The 18,727-nt window shown below is 48.7% G+C and overlaps 1 protein-coding gene across 1 annotated transcript in view; it reads right to left on the bottom strand.

Annotated features, from left to right (window-relative positions):
* The window catches only part of NTN4 (netrin 4), a 52,687-nt gene that overhangs the window by 18,526 nt on the left and 15,434 nt on the right, over window positions 1–18,727 (bottom strand). The window contains exons 3-4 of the mRNA XM_074575444.1: window positions 11,127–11,414; window positions 670–796 (exon numbers count right to left, since the gene is read on the bottom strand). Of these exons, the coding sequence (XP_074431545.1) occupies window positions 670–796; window positions 11,127–11,414 (415 nt within the window). The remainder of the gene's footprint in view (window positions 1–669; window positions 797–11,126; window positions 11,415–18,727) is intronic.

An 18,727-nucleotide genomic window follows, 5' to 3' on the forward strand; every position in this document is an offset into this window, starting at 1 on the left:
TCGTAGCCATGGCAGGACAGCACTCAGCATGCCTGCAAAACTTCCTGGGGTGATGCTGTTAATCCTCAACACCCTTCTGGCCAGCCTGCTGCCGTTACTGAAGCAGATCGCCCCACGACCTCTGTCATCCCCTGCAGCCTGCACTCACCCTCAGCATCCCTCCCCGGCACCGCAGAAGCAATCCTCAAACCTCCCCAGAGCTTGTGGCTATTCCTGCCCCGAGTGCCTGAGGGTTGAGCACAGCCCATATCCAGCAACAGAAAGCCATACCTCCCGCAAATGCGTTTGTCAGTGGTACCCATGGAAGGGACACTGCTGGCCCCCCGTCACCTCCAAGGCACCCTGGAAGGCTGCAGCCCGCCCACAGCAGAAGACCATATCTCAAGGAGATGTGCTTGGGTCCCACAGAAAGGTCAAACTAACAGAGGTCTTTTGAGGACTTCCAAGTGAGGAGCCTTGTGAATAGGGCTGTCCCCGCCGTACAAACATGTGGTCTGTGCCGGGCAGGAATGTGGCGTTGGCTGTCCACTCGCTGAGCTGCTTCACAAGCACCTGCCCACCACCCCACTATCTGCTGTCTCTTGGAAACACAGAAGAAAGGCACACAAGGAAGGAAGCATTTTGCTCCCACAGAGGCTCTGCAGATGCTGTTCCTGGCTGGCTACTTACACTGACACTCTTTGGGGGCTCCGGTTTTGCCGTCGGCAGCCTGCCAAGGCTGGTCGTTGTAGAGCGGGGCGCAGTGCTGGCAGTGGGACCCTGCTGTGTTGTGCTTGCACATGCATTTCCCATGGACCTAGTAGGGGAAAGAGAGCAAGGATGACCCACAGCAAAGCCCAAAGAGTCTCCGGGGCACGAGTAATGCCCGTGTACAGGAGATACCACGCAAGCTAAATGCTATTTGACAGACGCTATTAGCAATCTGATCTAGTAAAGATGTCCCTGCTTACTGCAGGGGGGTTGGACTAGACATTTAAAGGTCCCTTCCAACCCAACACATTCTATGATTCTATTATCTGGAAAGAGGGCTAGCATGATGTGTCTCTAATTCAGTCAAAGGCAAATATTCTGCAGTTAACTTTCAATTAGATTAGTATTTGTGGATCTGCATGTCATGGTATTGTATAATCGCAGCTTTTTTTATTTTTTGGGATGTAAAAGAACGTTTAGCAGAGAGTTTCCAGCTGCAGCATGAATTTCCAGGAGAGATTAAAAGAAGCCAAGATCCAAAGCATCCTTGGGAAATCCTGCAAAACCTTTCTCTTTTTCACCCTCCCAAACATCAACACACCTTTGCACACCTGCAGGAATAGCACACACAACCTCAGCACCCAGCTCCATGTGCCCAGACATCCCCAACATTAATAGGTATGAGCAAAAAAGAAATTCAGCCCCCTGAACCATAGATATCTACTTATCCTAGGCAGTGTTTTTGCCCCACAAAGGAAGGGATAGCACAAAGACCATGAGTGACTATACTCGGATATCTTCATGACAGATAGGTAATTTAACAGCTAGACAGTGTAGTGCAAGGGGGTAATTAGGGATGAAAAGCCAGCGTAGCACGTTCGATGCCAGCTGCCCTGTCAGCTGCTGGCATTACTCACGCTGTTGGCAAATGCAAAGAAAACAGGATGTAGCCAGAGGGCAAGAGCAGCCCGGCAGCCCCCAGATGCAATGAAATCGAGCTCCACAGCAGTGTGGCCCTGCTGGCAAGGCTGAAGGCCCTGCCTTTTTCCATGGAGGGTGGTGGGCAGCTACCTACCATAGCTATTTTGGTGGCTGCCTGTGCTTGCAGCTTTACTTTAAAAGTTTTGCTTTTAAATACAGTTTTACTAAGAGCATTTTAGCTGCAAGTGTCTCCAGACATCTGTTGCATGGCCAGGGTAAAGGCACGACCGGTGTCCTATGTTTCACAGAATCACAGAATGGTTTGGGTTGGAAGGGACCTTAAAGATCATCTAGTTCCAACCCTCCTGCCCTGGGCAGGGACACCTCCCACCAGACCAGGTTGCTCAAAGCCCCATCCAGCCTGGCTTTGAAATCTTGTTTGATGAAACACAAGCTGAGCGGTGCCTCACCACCCTGGTGCTCCTTCCTCCACCACTCTCAGGGAAAGTGATAGAGAAAGGAAGGCAATAAACCAAGTGTGGTTCACTTCTCCTGCTGCTCGGTAGAAGCCGGAGACCTCAGCCTGACCTGCCAGTGTGGCCCCACGCTCATGCCACAGGTTGGCCATAAAACCAGCAGAGCTGGGGAGCTGCACGAGCTCCAGCTGCTTTCGCCATCGGGAGCCGGGCAGCGGCAGCTGGTGATCCAGCCCGGAGCTCGGGCGTGGCTTCAACTGCTACTGGAAAATGCTGCCTTCCACTCTGTGTAAGTTGTGGTTTTACAAGTGTGCAGTTCCTAACTGTATGACTTGCTGCCGAGACCTACCACAAAAAAGGTTCCTATGAAAAGCCTGACCAGTAAACAAAAGAGAAGAGGACCTTGAGCACGTTGTAAACAGCTCCCGCTTGTTCCGTAGGTGCACCACCCCCGCACCGCCACTCCTGACTAATGATGACTTTCTGATTTTTCTTTTTCACAAATAGATTTTAGCTGCTATTTCACAGGGGTCAGCTGTAATCAGTACAGATAAAACTTCAAAATTTATCTTGAAGGTACTTAAAAGACATTTTAGCAGCAATGCAAACCACAAAATCTTTTGAAAACTTTTCAAGTGATCCTTTCCTGCCTTATTAAAATGTCTGGATCATCAAAGTAGGAATAAAGAAAATACAGTACAGCAACTGGACTGGGTAAGCAATGGACAGGTACAGATGGGGTCAGACAGAACATGCAAGCATCTGAGCTAAAGCGCAAATACCAAGATAACATTGCTTTCTGTGCTGTTTTGGCCTCGTCGCATTGAGCAGCTGGTCTCACCACAGATACTAGTTGGTCTGTCTGGCTTATTGTATTGACATATGCTTGAATGTGTGCTAATGTTTGAAAAGAATGAGAAGTAAATATAGAAAGGAAACAAAACAAATTTGCAGAGGGAACATTTAGATCTCAATGTGTGTCTCATGTTTTCACATTTTCATTTTTGCTACCACCTACAAAGCATTCTTCTTCAAACTCTCAGATGCCTTGCTTTCCTAAATTATCACTCTTTGATGAAGTTTCTCTCTCATATATTTTTTAGGCAAAGTCCACACACAAACCAATGTTACAGAGATACTTTACACATATTTAAAAGCATGAGGGATTTGGGTCTCTTCAATCTGGAAAAAAGACAGCTGAGGGGGGACCTTATCAACACTTATAAATACTTAAAGGGTGGGTGTCAGGAGGATGGGGCCAGGCTCTTTTCAGTGGTGCCCGCGGACAGGACAAGAGGTAACAGGCACAAACTTGAACATCAGAAGTTCCATCTAAACAGGAGGAGGAACTTCTTTACTTTGAGGGTGGCAGAGCACTGGGACAGGCTGCCCAGAGAGGTGGTGGAGTCTCCATCCCTGGAGACATTCAAAACCCGCCTGGATGCGTTCCTGTCCAGTCTGCTCTAGGTGACCCTGCTCTGGCAGGGGGGTTGGACTAGATGATCTTCAGAGGTCCCTTCCAACCCTATGATTCTATGATTCTATGATCCACCTGCGTGGAAACAGAAATTGGTTAAACTTGTATTAGTCACGAGGTCATCTTTTTTCTGCTGGTTTTGATGGAGCCCTAACTCTGATGCTATTTTCGGTAGGGGTTTCTTGCAAGTCCTTTGGCCATTAAGCGGTTAGCGCTAAACAGGCTGCAGTAGCCTGAACCACACCTGTGGCCAGAGAAATCCTTCAGCTCTTTCCTCACCAGACTGCCCGAGCTCTTAGGGTAGAGGGACCAACCAGACCTGGGAAGGCAACCTGAGGGAGCCAGAGGGTGCCATGGTCAAAACCAAGTGGTTCTTTGGTGCTTTGGTGATCATAATGCTGAAGTAAGGGAGATGTGGGAGAAGACTTGCAAACAGGCTATGTCTCAGACACGGTGACTCTTGGGATTACTGTGGGGATTCGTGCCTCTGTGCCTGCAGCCTGCAGCTTCACCCCTCAAATTCAACTCTCCCCTTGCCAAAGCTGCACAAAGAATCAGTGGGGACTTAATCAATCAGCCAGCGGCTGCTCAGCATTAATAATATACGACTCTGAAACTCAGCAGCACCTAAGAATCCCTCAAAGGATTAAGCAACCCAAGACACCAGCACAGAGCAGGGCAAAACTCCCCGCCGAGGAGCATTCACGGTCCCAAGGCATAAGAGCCCACACTTTCTGAAAGGCCGAGTACTGTATAATAGAGCATGCCACGTTGCCAGAATAGGGGGAGGTGGGGGAAAATAAAACAGAAGAGGATGGGTATCCCAAGAACCTGATGTGCAGCCATTAATTTGGCATGCAGAGCTAATAAGTAAACCCCTGAATAGCTGTGCGCCAACTTCTTAATCTGTATGTGAATGCTAAAGAAAGAGGTTTTATAAACTTAAAAAACTGCTGCAGCAACAGCAGGCTTGTGGGCTCTCACTTGCTGTGGCAAGGAGTGCTGCAAAAGAGCCAAATTTGGAGATGGTGCAAATCAAGCCAGCCAGTGTTTAGAGAGTCCCCAAGGCAGAGCAGGGCATGATGCTCCTGGTATTGATTGCTTGTAAAGGTACCATGCACCTAGGGGAAGGAAATGAATGGTCTAGCTGAAAAGCTTAAAAAATAACAGAATAGCACAATTCTGACTTCTGGGTAATGGCAAGTACTGGACCAGCACAGTGGTCCATGGGTGCAGGCTCCCAGTGGGAGCTGAAAACCTCCTCTCAGGGCCACTGTTCAGCACCCGGCAGGGGCTGTCTCAGCCTGGGTCAGGAGAAACCTCGTGTTCCCGGTCCTTATCGTAAGTGTGCTGCTTTGCCGTCTCCTTTCCTCCAGGGTTTATCACAACCAGATGCTTCGGCATCTTCAACAGATGCTCCCTCCCAAGCCCAGATCCTGCTGTGGGTCCTGCATCCCCTCTGCAGGAGCTGCTCAGCTCGGCGTGGGCTGGGATGGCCATTCAGTGGCCCAGCCTGCCATACGCTCTGCAAACCTGTGTGCCCCTGCTTGCCGTGGGGCAAGTGACTCATAATCTCAGCAGGACTCATGTCCGGGTGAGCAGCCATGCGGGCTCAGGATGCGATGGCCTGGCTGGCCCCGCTTCTGCATCAGATGCAGCCGCTCAGGCTCCGGTCTTTGGGAGCAAGCTTTGAAAAAGGCAGCTGGGTTCCCAGTTCCCGTGGTGCCGAGCCTGTAAAGGTCACTCATGGTTTTTGTGCTATCCCTGGTTCTTCCTTTGTGGGGCAAAACCTCTGCCTAGGATGAGTAGATATCCAGTGGCGCTACTCAAACAGGCTGGACCTTGAGAAAACTCTGCTTCTGCGAGGTCCCCCTGGGTCCCACGGTGGCCCTGACCCCTCTCAGCCAGGCAGAGCGGGGTGCAGACCTGCTAATGAACAAGCTGAACAGCTAAATGGCCCATCTCTACCAAACGAGGGGAGGGAAACCAGCTCTTTAATAACTTGTTCCTCAGTACAACTGTTTACTTAATACCTTTTTTTCCCTATTGCTTTTTTCCAGAAATGTAATGAAAGTCGGACCTAAGTGCTTCAAAAACCTTGCCTCAGGCTGATGTATTCATTCTCTTTCCGTAGCATTATGATGATTACTCCCCAAAAGAGCTCTGCTTTAAATATCTCTCCATCCTAGTTTTATCCCATTGAAGAAAATCTCTTTTTTCTTCTACATAATTCCAGCATGACAGAAGAGATTTTTATGCATCAGAAACAACAAAAGAAGGCGAATATTATCAAGCTCTTTCTTGCAGCCCAGAGGCAGACAGGTATTTTTTTTTTTTTTAGTTATAAAGAAATACTGTGACAGCTGAAAATAGGAGAAAGAAAGGACAAGAAGGGGTAACAGAAGCAAAACAGAAGCAGTGGCAGGTGAAAAACAGCCAACCGACTGCCTACACCAGGCGAAATTAATGCCTGTAAGAGCTGTAGGAAGGCCAGATGCGAGACTGCGATGCCCTGTAAACTCCCTGTCATGCCCGGGAGCGTCTGGGAGCCGGGGCTGAGAAACCAGCCCAGCAGCTCTCCTGGGACCCAAGGTAGAGCAGGGAAATGATGTACCTGGCCATGGAATTTTCTCTGGCATCTCAGTACCTTTCGGAAGGCAGAATGTGACCCCCACACATCAACAAGGGAAAGAGGACATTTTTCCCTCCCTTTTCATTCGCTTCGATTTACATTTAACTGCAAGGCGCACCCACTTGGGTCATTCTGGAGCATCGCTAAGTACACAAACACAATTCCCAGTACGTCTCCCCCCTTTAAGCATTCACACGGCTCTCGACTCATTTAAGCGGCAAAGCCTTCTCATACCATTTTTCATTTTGTCATGGGCCTTTACATCCCAGTTCACTTTCACACTGTTTCCCTTCTTAGCTCGACAGCCCCGTCGCAACGTCAGTCATTAGAGGGCACAATGCAAACAGTGTTACAAAAGTTGACTTCTGTAAGATAAACGAGCGACTGATTTCTCTATACAAAGACAGTTGCTAGGGCATGCTTCCTTCCAGAGCCTTTTGTTGCTGAATTATAACCTTCCAGCGCTTCCTTTCAGATTGCAAATACATGGGTTTTCTTCTTTAGTTGAGGCTTATAAAATACTTTCCTCCCTCTTTATCATGTTCCAAAATGTTGGGCAGTGAGAAAGAAATGCTGCGTTGAGGGAAAAATGCTTTCAGTCACCTGTTATGAATTGGTTTATATGGCAAAAATTCACCCACTATATAGAGTCCAACACAAATGCATACTAACAGAAAAACAATGTCCCAAAGACCTGATAGTCTAAATAGGCTAAATAGCTGGGAGGGGCGACTGCTTTTAATAGAGTCTCTTTCTTGGAACTGCTAAAATTGTATTTTCTCTATTTTTTTTTTTTTTTTACTTTCATGGAAAACGGGCATGATATCAGCCTAAAGGAAAATCACGGCATTCACGTCGACTCTGTAACGATAGCTTTTAAACTGTGTTGCAGTCGAGCCACTGTGCCAACTTTAGAACCGATGTGTACTGGCTGCTGTCAGCATGCAGGGAGGTATTCTTTCCCAAAGTACCAGACAACCAAATTTATGCATGAGAAAATTCTCATATCCTATCTCGTTCTTGTGAAAGAATACAAAGCTTGTTGTCCAGGGTGTGGGGGCTGTCTGGTGGGGTTTTTTTTAATTCCTTGTACAATAGGCTTCTGTCAGTGCTGCTGGAGAAGACCTTCAGCATCTTTTGATGTCAGTAGCATGATAACAATTTATAACAGCCACTGGGTTAGCCATGTGGGAAGGGGGAGGAATATTCACCCTTCACGACTATACAGAAGTGCTTTAGCATGGTAGCTTGGTCTACCCGGGATCCTAGCCATACTGTATCCCCCCACCCCTTCAAAACTACGGAAGGAGCCTAGAGAGATCAGATGGCTCCGGAGGACAAGAGGAAACAGCCTCAAGTTGTGCCAGAGGAAGTTTAGATTGGATATTAGGAAAAATTTCTTCACTGAAAGGGTTATTAAACATTGGAACAGACTGCCCAGGGAAGTGGTGGTGTCACCGTCCCTGGAGGTATTTAAAAGACGTGTAGATGTGGTGCTGAGGGACGTGGTTTAGTGTGGACTTGGCAGTAAGAGGTTAACGGTTGGACTCGATGACCTTAAAGGTCTTTTCCAACTTGAACAATTCTATGAACTATGATTCTACTCAGATCACGGGCAGATTACAGAGCAGGTCCGATTCTTGACGTAGGCAAGAGTTTTGCAGATGGAGAGTAGTGAGGGCACAGGACCAAACCTCTTCTCTTACCAGGTCTCGGCTATCGACTTTTGCTGTTGGGGCTAACGTGAAGCAATTTTTTCTCACAGCAAGTGTTTGGACTTTAGTCCCCCTTTGCTCTGACCTGATTCAGAGGGATCACAAAGTGGGTTATCCCACCCCAGTGAATGGAGCTAGAGCTGCTTCTGCTGGGGTGGAAGGAGCCCCTTATTGTCCATAAAGCCACCCTGCTCGCATCTCATTCCCATGCCCCAAGGATGTCCTGGGTCAGTATTATCTCATGGCCAGGCTGGACTTCTAGCCTCCCTTCAGGCACTCCCAGCACGCAATGGCCCTGCCGTGAAGAAAAAATGTATCTGATGGTAGGAACCCCCTGGCAGCAAGCCGGGCCAACGTCCCAGGCTGAGTGGAGCGTCCTGCCCCCCTGGGTCAGGCTCCTGCACCAAACCGGCCTGAGCAGCAGCCAGCAGCATCCCTGCATCCCCACGTGGCTCGGTCAGATCCTCTCTGGGTGAGATGGCTGAAATGCTTCTGGTGGCTTTGTGAGATCTGCCCGAGACCTGGCAGCCATGCCCAGTGCTGCCAGGACACCCCGGCTTACTGCCCAGAGCAGCCCAAGAGAAAAATAAATATATCATCCCCAGTTCTTCCACTGGTCAAGCAGGGACTGAAACTAAAGTCTGCAGGTCAGATTTTGCCTGTGGGCTAAGACCAAGCAGGCGGTTAAGAAAACTTGTGTATAACTTTTTCGGAAAAGTTGGTTTTGGTTTTTTTTTTAAAAGGATCTTAAACTTGCTTAAATTTTGATCTTGACTCTCTAACTTAGGGGATATTCTCCAGGAATGCTCTGGTCAAAACAAGCATAAAAAAGAAGTTAGATTTTATAACTATATTGAGAAATGGTAATGTGTTTCTCAGCTTCTGCTGTCTGTGGTTTTACAGCAAAGGTTCTGCCAAAACCCCTTATAGATACCGTTACATAAAGACAAGAAGACTAAAGTCCCCATCTTACACTTGACAGACTGACCACAATTCTTCAGAATTGTCTTTTATGTAACTGACTTCTTCAGGTGAAATGTGCAAAAATGCTCCCTCTCTGGAGTCCTACTCTCTTTTCAGAAATTCCCCCGACTTCTCTCAGCTAATCAGCCACACACCCCACAGTCTTTCATCCCTTTTCTGTTCATTCACACACGTGTTGGAAATAATCTGCTCTTCCCATCTTGAAGCAACATACTGGCAAACCCCAGCCTTGTGCGGTGCCACCACAGTCCCCAAATGGCAGCAGCCTCATGCCAGGCAGGAGCCTGACACGGACCGGGCTCGGCCCCAGAAGCCCCAGTCCTATGTTGGAAAAAGTGGAATTGGGAGAGGAAACATCTTACCACTCCCTGGCCCGCCCTGCAAACCACAGGGCTACGTCACCCCTACACAGGCACATCCCTTATGGGACACGCGGGATAAGCTGTAAGGCACAGTAAAATGAGTCAGCCTCACTGCAGAAACGTCACCTTTGGGAATCCTGCCACAGAAACATTTCTAACCGGAGTTGAATTTCCAGTCCCCTCGGGGCTGGCGCAGGGGTTTGTTGCTATTTCTTGCTTTGGTTTTCTGTGCGATTCTGGCACTTGATTCCTTCCCACAGCACCGCCTGTTACCTGTGCACTATGGTTTCCATAGGCTATAGCTGCACCAGAAGCGTTTTTGGCTAAAGGCTGTCACAACTCTCAGCGGTGCTCCGAGGCATGCTCCCGTGCAATTGTATCCCACCGAAATAATGCTGAGCAAACAGCCCCTTTTCAAAGACTTTCGCTCAGGGAACATCTGTGGAAAGCAGAGCGGCGCTACTTGAAACAGCCTTATCAATCATAGCGCTGCACGCTTTCAAATTGCCGTATTTTTGAGCTGTTGCAGGACTAGCTCTATTAGAAGGGAAACATGCTGTCTGCTTCATGTCTGAGACCATAATTTAAGTGAAATGAGAGTTCCCCGAAGAGCTGGCCAGACGCCAGACCTCCTTACCTCGAGTAACTGCCTGATGTTTTGGGTTTTTTTTTTATGATCTTTCCCTTTCTAACATTATTCAGCACAATATGTTTGACTGCCCCGGCTTTCCCTACTGCTCCTCCGTCACCAAAGCCAGTACTTTCAGAGCCAGCCAAGACAGGCAGAGAAAGGACATGATGTGTTGAGGGCAATGAGATCGGGGTGTCCCCGGGCTGGCAGGGTGCGGGCACGCCATGCCACAGGTGTCCAACACATCAGCTGCTGCTGTGCCCGTCACCTCCCCAACGGGTTAGCAGCTCTCGCTTCTCTGTGATGTGGGAGGACTGGGGTTCAGGTCTTGGTCATTCCCAAGGGATTTGAGCTCAGAGCTCTTGTGATGGGAGTCCCCTCAAAACTGGAGGTTTTAAAACAGGTTTTTATCCGGAGAAAGGTATCACAAAGTGCAATGGAAAGCCTGGGAGTGAGAGGCAAATCCCAGCTCTCCTGCCTTTCAGCTCAGGATACAATTCAGTATTTGAGGATCCTCCAGAAGCAATGGCAATCACAAGATACCTAGTACATTCGAGGAAGCTCTCCTCCCTCTCTATCATTAAAACTCTATCATCAAAATAGCCTGCATTTATTATCTTTTAGATATTGTGTTATCGAGAGTTAGCATTTGGTGGAAGAAGGGAGTCAGCAATTTTGATTTATTTTAAGAATCCACCTGAAATAAATAAACTTAAATTACTCTGGAGCACCCTTGAAGAATGAGAGTCCCGGTGGATCCTACACTGAGGCACAAGAGAAGTCCAGCACCTCAGCCTCAGACCACCCCCTGTGTAAACACCGCTCTTGCTCACTGTGCTTGGAATTCACAGAATCGTAGGGGCTGGAAGGGACCTTCAGAGATCATCTAGACACTGCCAGAGCAGGGTCACCTAGAGCAGGTTGCACAGGAATGCATTCAGGCGGGTTTTGAATATCTCCAGAGAAGACGACTCCACCACCTCTCTGGGCAGCCTGTTCCAGTGCTCTGCCAGCCTCAAAGTAAGGAAGTTTTTCCTCATATTGAGACAGAATTTCCTATGTTCTAGCTTGTGCCTGTTGCCCCTTGTTCTGTCAGTGGGCACCACTTAGAAAAACCTGAAGGGCATCACATGTCAAATACCATCTACTTGGACCTATACCATACTCTATACTTCTCCCTAACATTTTTAAAACTCTGCTGTCCTGCAGTGCAGACATTGTTGCATGCGCGCACGTACCACGTGGAAAACGCCGGCTGCCTTGACGGGCTTGAATCCGGTGACGGGGACGCAGTGGTCAGCGTGGCCGTTGCAGAAGCAGCTGCCCTTGACGATGAAGTCATAGACAGCGTAGTGCAGGGGCGGCGGGGGCTGCGGGGGCCGGGGGGCCGGGGTGGCCGGGAGGCAGGGGCAGCCCTGCCGCTCCAGCAGCCGCACCCGCAGGTTGGTGATCTTCAGCTGCTCCTGGGCTTCTGCGCTGTAGGGGTCCTCTGCGGCGTAAGGCGGTGACAGGGCTCGGTATATCACCTGGGCAGAGAAACGCAGCAAGGGAAGCAGAAAGGAGGACGTCTTAACTCCATAACTAATCAAGTTAAACGGATATAATTAAAGAAAATACATGAATATATTACACAGATAAGCTGCAGAGGTAGAGTACTCAAAACTAATCATCGTTTCGTATCTATCCAACAAAAGGTAGAAATAACAGTGCACATAGCCAAGGCAGGCTGTTACTTTTGGTTTAAAGACAGTTTTCATTTTTTTGTGATACAGATGCACACTCAGATTTGCAAAGCTGATTTTCAGAAGGTGCAACTAGAAGAGTTCAGCTACTTCTAGCAATACATTTGGCATGGGAGACACAAGCTATGGAAAGTTGGGGTAGGGGAGCACATTTAGGGGGGTGCTATTTTAAAAAATAAATAAGTCTTACTAGACAGTTCATTGATAAACTCTCTACTGAGCCTGTTTCAAAGTAGATGAAGTCACAGACTGCTGACTGCAGCCAGCCCTGTGGTGGGCTGGGGGTTGGGATGGCGGTGGGAGCATCCCCCGGGAGCATGCACCAGGCTCTTGTGATGCTCTTCCCCCTCCACAAGCAGTGGGAGCAGCAAATCCACCTCCACCCCAGTGCGTGCGAAGTGACCCCCTGTGATCCCCTATGCCCCTTTCCACATGAAGGTTGGACCCTACGGGTATCAAGCGACATTTTGCCATTAACTTAAAGCAGAGGTTGGTGCTGCTGGCACATGGCGTGGCCCAGCACGGGGACCAGCAGTGCTGCAGGTGATGCTCAGGCAGGGCACTCTTCATTAATCTTCCCTCCCTCAGAATGGGTGGGGTTTTTTTAGCAAATAAAGCTCAGTTTTCCAAATATTTGGCTCCTATCAGTCCCAGGCTGCTTCCTAGTGGAAAAGTGATTAGGCATGGCAATTAGCGACAGCAAGCTGATAGTTGAGAAAACCGAGATAAGAAAGAAAGAAAAGTGGGGGGCTTCTGAAGTTTAAACAGATACTTATCAGTCAGTCTTTATTTTAACTTCGGCCTGATTGGATAGGTAAATATTGGCTCAAGCTGAAAATTGAGAGCACTGGATAAAAATAACCAGTTTTCTTGAAGAGGTTTATTTTAAACTTGGTCTAGCTGCCTAAAGCGTGACACCAGAAACAGCATATAATTCATATAACTACCATTCACATAAAACAACGTATTTACAACACGTGTATCAGTTACTTGTACATTTAATTTACAGTGACACTTTCTAAGCAGTTAAATAGCTCTTCACTGCGTAGCCGCCAAAGGCCCGATGAACTACAATATTTGTAAGCAACATCCAAACAGCCACTCGACGAGTGTTCGAGTGTGTGATGCCGTCTCATGGCTTGATGCACTGCTCCCAGCAGCGGCTTAAAACCTCCTCAAACCACCCTGCTTGCCCTGCCGATAAGCACCCACACCACCTGAAATGCCGGCCAGCCTCCTGCCGAGGTGTGAGGCAGCGAAGGGCGACCATCGTTTCTTGCCAGGAGGTGCCCAGCAAAAGGAAGCGTGTGAGCCTGCCGGCAACACTTACGGGGATCACAGCTACCTCTCCCTAAATCCACTCCTCCCAACTGTGGCTGATACACCTTCAGCTGACGAAGGCTTCCCTTTTATATCACCAGGATTCACATATCCTGGAAATAATGACCCCGGTGCTGCCAGCTTGCCTGCCCGTGGGCTTTGCCTGCCAGCCACCGCCTCCACCAGCCCCGCGGCTGCTGGCACCGCTCCTGGCCGCGACCTGGCTTTTCTCCAGGACTGCCAGGATCCAGCCGGAGGGAGCTTTGTCCCGGCCTGGATGGAGATTTAGAGCTGGTTTTGGAGCTGAATGGCAGCAGTGTGCTTTTGAGCATCCCGTCAGCCTGCCAAGCACGGTCGCGACCAACGTGCCAGTGACAGCGGGGCTTGGGCCTGCTGGTGCTGGACACAGCGTGCTGGCACGGACATCGTGGCTGCATCTCCATGCTGCCATCCTGCAAACGCTTCCTCCCAAAGGTATTCCAGCGTCTTCTGCCAGAAAGATGTCGATAAGGGAGAAGGTTAACTGGGAGAGGTGGTCAGAGGGCAAGGCTGGTGAGCGCTACACCCCTTGTGCAGAAGTGTTGAGTCTGATGAGGGATATTAGTAAATAGTGACACATTTTAAAAACATTTTTTTCCCTCTCTCTTTCAGGAACATACAGAGTTTTTTCTGCTCTCGTAAAATAAAAATATCAAGCTGATATGAACAGAAACACAGGAGAACCCAACTACCAGGCCCTGCACCCCTCCCCAAGGCTTGTTATTTACCCAAATTTAAATCAATGTCATTCTGATCACATTTACTCGTTAGTGGCTTTGTGAACACAAGATGCTTTCACATATGGAAAGAAAATTCCTTGGGAAACATCCAAACTGAAGACATTGATTTCCTTTTAGTGGAGATGATGGAAAATGCCATGCTGAAATTTTTCAGTAAAAATTAGCAGTTTGGGTTCCTTGCGATTATATAAATTGCATCTCAGAGAATTCTTTGTTCGTCCTGATTTGGATGTGAATGGTGAAGGAAGTACATAAATGGGAACAACTTAACACTAGATTTAGCAGCAGACTTTCTTCTCATAATTTTCAGTTTTTCTTGTTTATCTATGCCCATTTAATGCGCGTGACTGATGCCTGCAGCTCTAGTAAAGGCAATCACAGCAAGGAAGTCAATAACCCTGAGGCGCCTTCGTGCAGAGAGAGTTAAATCTTGCCTGTGTGGAATTCAGGGGGAGTTATACCGCAGATTTCAATGGAGCCAGTATTCCTTCTCAGGCTTTAAAACGTTACAAACATTTCTTTTTATGGCCACTTGAAAACAGTGATGCTAAACATGAGCCCCATTTGTAATTCCCAGGGCTCTCACCCGCTCCCCCCAGCTGCCCCGTATCGCTCCCGCCATGCCCAGCATCCCCAGCCCCGGATCCAGAGCCGCGCTGGACCCTGCAGCAGGGCAACATAACACAGTGAGCCTGGTCTCAGCGCTGCCAACACAGTAAACACCCTCATCCCTCCATCCCAGACGCTAGTAGTTCTGTTTTAATAAAATACAAGCCAGTCATTATAACATGTGGGACGCCATACAAACAGCAATTCTCTGCTCTGCCCCAGGCCGATTGAGCTGAGCCCCCAGAGGCTGCATAATAAGGTCAAGGACGTGTTTCCCAGCAAGATTTCCCCGTTCAGTTGTTAACCTCGCTGATTTATTCCAGCCCGTCTCAGAAGTCAGCACATCTCTGGGGCCACAACACCCTCGTACAGCTGCTATGGGTCTGCACCCCTGTGCTGCCCAGCACCCCAGCCCCACGTACACACATACATGGGTGACAGTTTTCCTGCTTTTACCTCTCCTTGGACTTTTCTGTGCAATTCTCCCACTGACAGGACCATCCCAGGACTGCAGCATCCTGTCTACGAACAAACCATGGTTCGCACAGCAAACCTGACTGGGTTTTCACGCCTGTGGTTCTGCTGGCACCCCTGGCCACCACAGCCAGAGGCCTCTTCAATGAAAATATTTTTTAGTTTTAATGGTGCAGGGGAAGCATGTAGGCAGGATTTGAGAAGAATGCATTGCTGACATACACGTGCATCTGATGATGGGGTTTTGCAAGCCCATCATCTCCCTGGTGCCACTGGGCAGGACTTCGGTCCCGCTGCCTGGCCGCAGGCAGCCAGCTCCTCTGATCGACGCTGTTGGTCCAGGGCTCCCCAGCTGCTCTGGGATGCTCGTGGTTATGTCCCCAACCCACAGCCATCACTTCCTCTTCCTGACAGCTTCCCAAAGCCCTCTGGGTTTATCCTGCTAAAGCCACATAGAAACCATGTGTGCCAGGCTCAACTAACAGGGAGAGAAACTCTCCCCAGTGACTCTGCCACCGCAGTCGTGGTCTTGGCTGTCACGGACACATGTCATGTCAGCTTTTTAGCTGTTGGGGCAGCTCCTCAGCCAGACACTACGGGGGGAGTGCAGTTCCCTCCCACCCCCCCACAGCGAAGTCACTGCCTGCAGAGCCATCAAGTCCATTACTCTTCTTATCCCAAAAGTGCTGGAAGAAACCGTGCCCGAGGGTCCTGCCAAAGAGCCGCGCTGTGATTACACAAGGGAGATAAATAGCTCAATAAGGTACAGGAGAACTTCCTTTTTGATAGATGACACCATTCTTGTTTTCACAGAGTGAGGCATCTGCTAGTAGAAAGCTCCACCCCATTCAGGGGAACACACCCCCTTGGCGGTGGAGCAATGGCAGCAGAATCTGGCCATCTGCATGCAGCAAGCCTCATCAGAAAGCACCCCACGGTGACCAGACCTGCAGCTTTTCTGCTCAAGTCTGTCTCTGTGTATGTATCTTACCAACAACGTGTCAAAACCTATCATTACAACATTAGGTAGACGATGTGACTTCTCCCAGTAGTCAGCACCACGTATGATAGCAAAGGGTGGGAGACTCGGATCTTTACATCAGTGACTCTTATGTGCATGCACTAATCCAAATTTTCTATTTTGTAGAACAAGTAGGAAGTAATAAATGGAAAATCCACAGGACTTCTATGCTAGACATGCCATAATATATCCTATCAGAAAGACATTTTCATTCCCAGTGTTGCTAGCTCACTGTAAATCTTACGATATTTGGGATTCTTCTTTAACGCAGTCCCAGGAACCGAATCTTTATCTCAGCTTCCATTTAAAACTAAGTATCGAGCAATATCTCATATCTGAACAGCACATGTAACAAACCAGGAGGCAAATAAAAAGAACTTCTGTCTTTAAAACAAAATATCTAGTATTTGGGGTAACGTTACTTCCACGTCACATGGAATTAATGCTGTTGGATTCCATGTCCTATAAATGCAACCTTTGCATGAAGGACCATCAATGGAGGAGGGATTTAAAAGCTGCATGGGGATTTTTTTGGTGGGGGAGAAGTGTTTCTACACAGCCAAATAGGAACCATGGGCTGCAATCCCTGAGTGAGGAATGCCACTGCTATGCCTCAAGAAGGTCGGGTTCACCTCCATGTGGGATGTCCGGCAGGTGGGTGGCAGGAGGGAGCCCTCTCCCCTCCCAGGGAAGTGGGAGCAGAGAAACTGCCCCGCGGTGCCTTGCTTATGCCACGGAGTAAAAATATTCTGCTCTTCAGCCAGACCGCTCCCAGCTGTCTGCAGTTCGGGCACATCATTACATAGACGCCCTCTTATACGTTTTCACAGCGTTTCAATTTCCTTATGGGCTGTCATGAGCAGCTCTTGCTCTGTTGATCACTTTATTTTGTCTTAGTGGCACAAGAAGCCTTAGCTACTTGCCATTCCGCAGATGCAATAATGTAGCCCTGTATATAAATAAAACGGCAGCCATGAGCATGGTGCACTCAAGTAACCGCTTGCACCACAATGACCTCGATTTATAAATACATAAAAGTCCCTTTGCAAGAAGTACCCTAGTATGTTTACACTCGAGAGGCAATGAAAGGACATCTTTATATATATCCACAGTGGGAAGGAAAATGGTAATGAACGATGCTGAGAGCAACAAAATAGGCTCTGAAGTCAAGGTTGCCTGAGGAAGTCAACAAATCCAATGAAAGATTTGCTGCCAGCAAAGCCTTCTCGATGAGTCACGGGTGCGTCTCAGACCACTGGAGCCTCCACCCACCGCAGCTACAGGGCCCAGACTTTTGTCAAGATACCAGTGGCCACACTGATGAAGTGGGGCCCTTTGGGTCGCATATGGCCACGACACTGAAGAGACACACTTGATCCACAAGAAGCTTCTTCCTCACAGACCTTCAAAAATAGGCACAGCCACAGAGGCCGTGGACAGGGACCTGCAGCCCCCCAACACGTGCCTCTTCCACGGATCCCAGTGCCTGGCTAGAGGTGCCACGCTCCAAACTCCAAGTGGGAGCCCGGCCTCGGCCAGAGTTTCTCCCCTCCAAGCCTGGAAGGCATCAGGGGGTGGTTCACAAAATGACAACACTAGCAAATTACAGAGAGAAAAAACGGACGGGAGGCTCAACAAGCATATATGCATGGGAACAAGCCAACAAACAGGAATACAGCAGAAATAAAAGCAATAAACAAATATTAAAAACATAACCACATTTTTATTTGGTTGTAAATGAAAACCAAGGTGGTAGCACTGCATGAAGTGTCTGTGTTTTCTTGCCAAAAGAGACTGATGGACTCTACCCTGTATTGTCTGATGAAAATGCCTCTGTGAGCACTCTATAATAATGACCTACCCATATTTTTGATTCACCTATTTGGCTCATGGGCATTTGATAAATTCATTACTGGTTTATTTGATTTTTGCTGGTGGTTTTATTCCTTTCAATGTATTTTACAGGAACACAGGAAAAAAAATAAGAAGAAGAATAAAAAGAATGTAAGGTTTGCTATCTTCTCCAAGTAGAGAGAGAGCAAAAGCAAGGAGGGACATGCACCACATTACAAAAGGGCATGTGATATCTGGGTAAGTGTTTAACAGAAAAGGTTTGCATTAGGAGTCTGCAGTGCCTCTTGGTACGCAGGCACTAAATAAATGTGGCTAATTGGCCTGTATTATGGGGCCCTGTTGAATCTCCATGTCACTCGACGCTATCTGGTTTATTTAGTGCCTGGACAACGCTCTGAAAGTGTAGGCAGTAAAGGCAGTGGTAGAGCTCTGCCAGCGCGTCCAGGACCTCATCCTTTTGCCTCCCGAAGAATTTCCCCGGAGCCCGGCACATGGCTGAGGTTAGGCACCGTCTGCCAGGCGCTTGGGGCTAAGGCGAAGGGGAGCCCTCGTCCCCCACCTCCCGACCCCAGCATTTCCAGCTGTGTGCCCAGCATCGCTTCACATCTGCTGGTGCCCACAGGCCCCGGCTGTTGCTCGCAGCCGCATGCAACCATGGCTCAAGCTGAGATGCTCCGAGCTATACCCGCTGCCCAGGACACCTCTGCCACCCCCAGCTCCTGTGTCCCTGCACCCGTGCCCCGTCCCCCTGTGCCTCTCTCCACAGCCAGCCCAGACCATCTAACAGCCCAGGCCCCTTCCCACAGGGACTACCCAGAAGTGGCAACCGCTTTCAGCCTTGGCTAGTCTTGTTCAGGAGAAACTTAGCTGGGAAATTTTATTGGGCCAATTAAGGTTTTCCTTCTCAACAGATGTAAAAGTTAAAAGTCGTCATCATTTCTCCCGGTAAGTGTTACAGAAAGCTCACAGGGGGCAATAAGGCTGAGTTGTAGAAATGGGTAATTGAAAGAATAGTAACAATGATATGACATGTGTGTGCC

The sequence above is a fragment of the Larus michahellis genome, chromosome 1 (genome assembly GCF_964199755.1).
Source record: "Larus michahellis chromosome 1, bLarMic1.1, whole genome shotgun sequence".
Classification (NCBI taxonomy): domain Eukaryota; kingdom Metazoa; phylum Chordata; class Aves; order Charadriiformes; family Laridae; genus Larus; species Larus michahellis.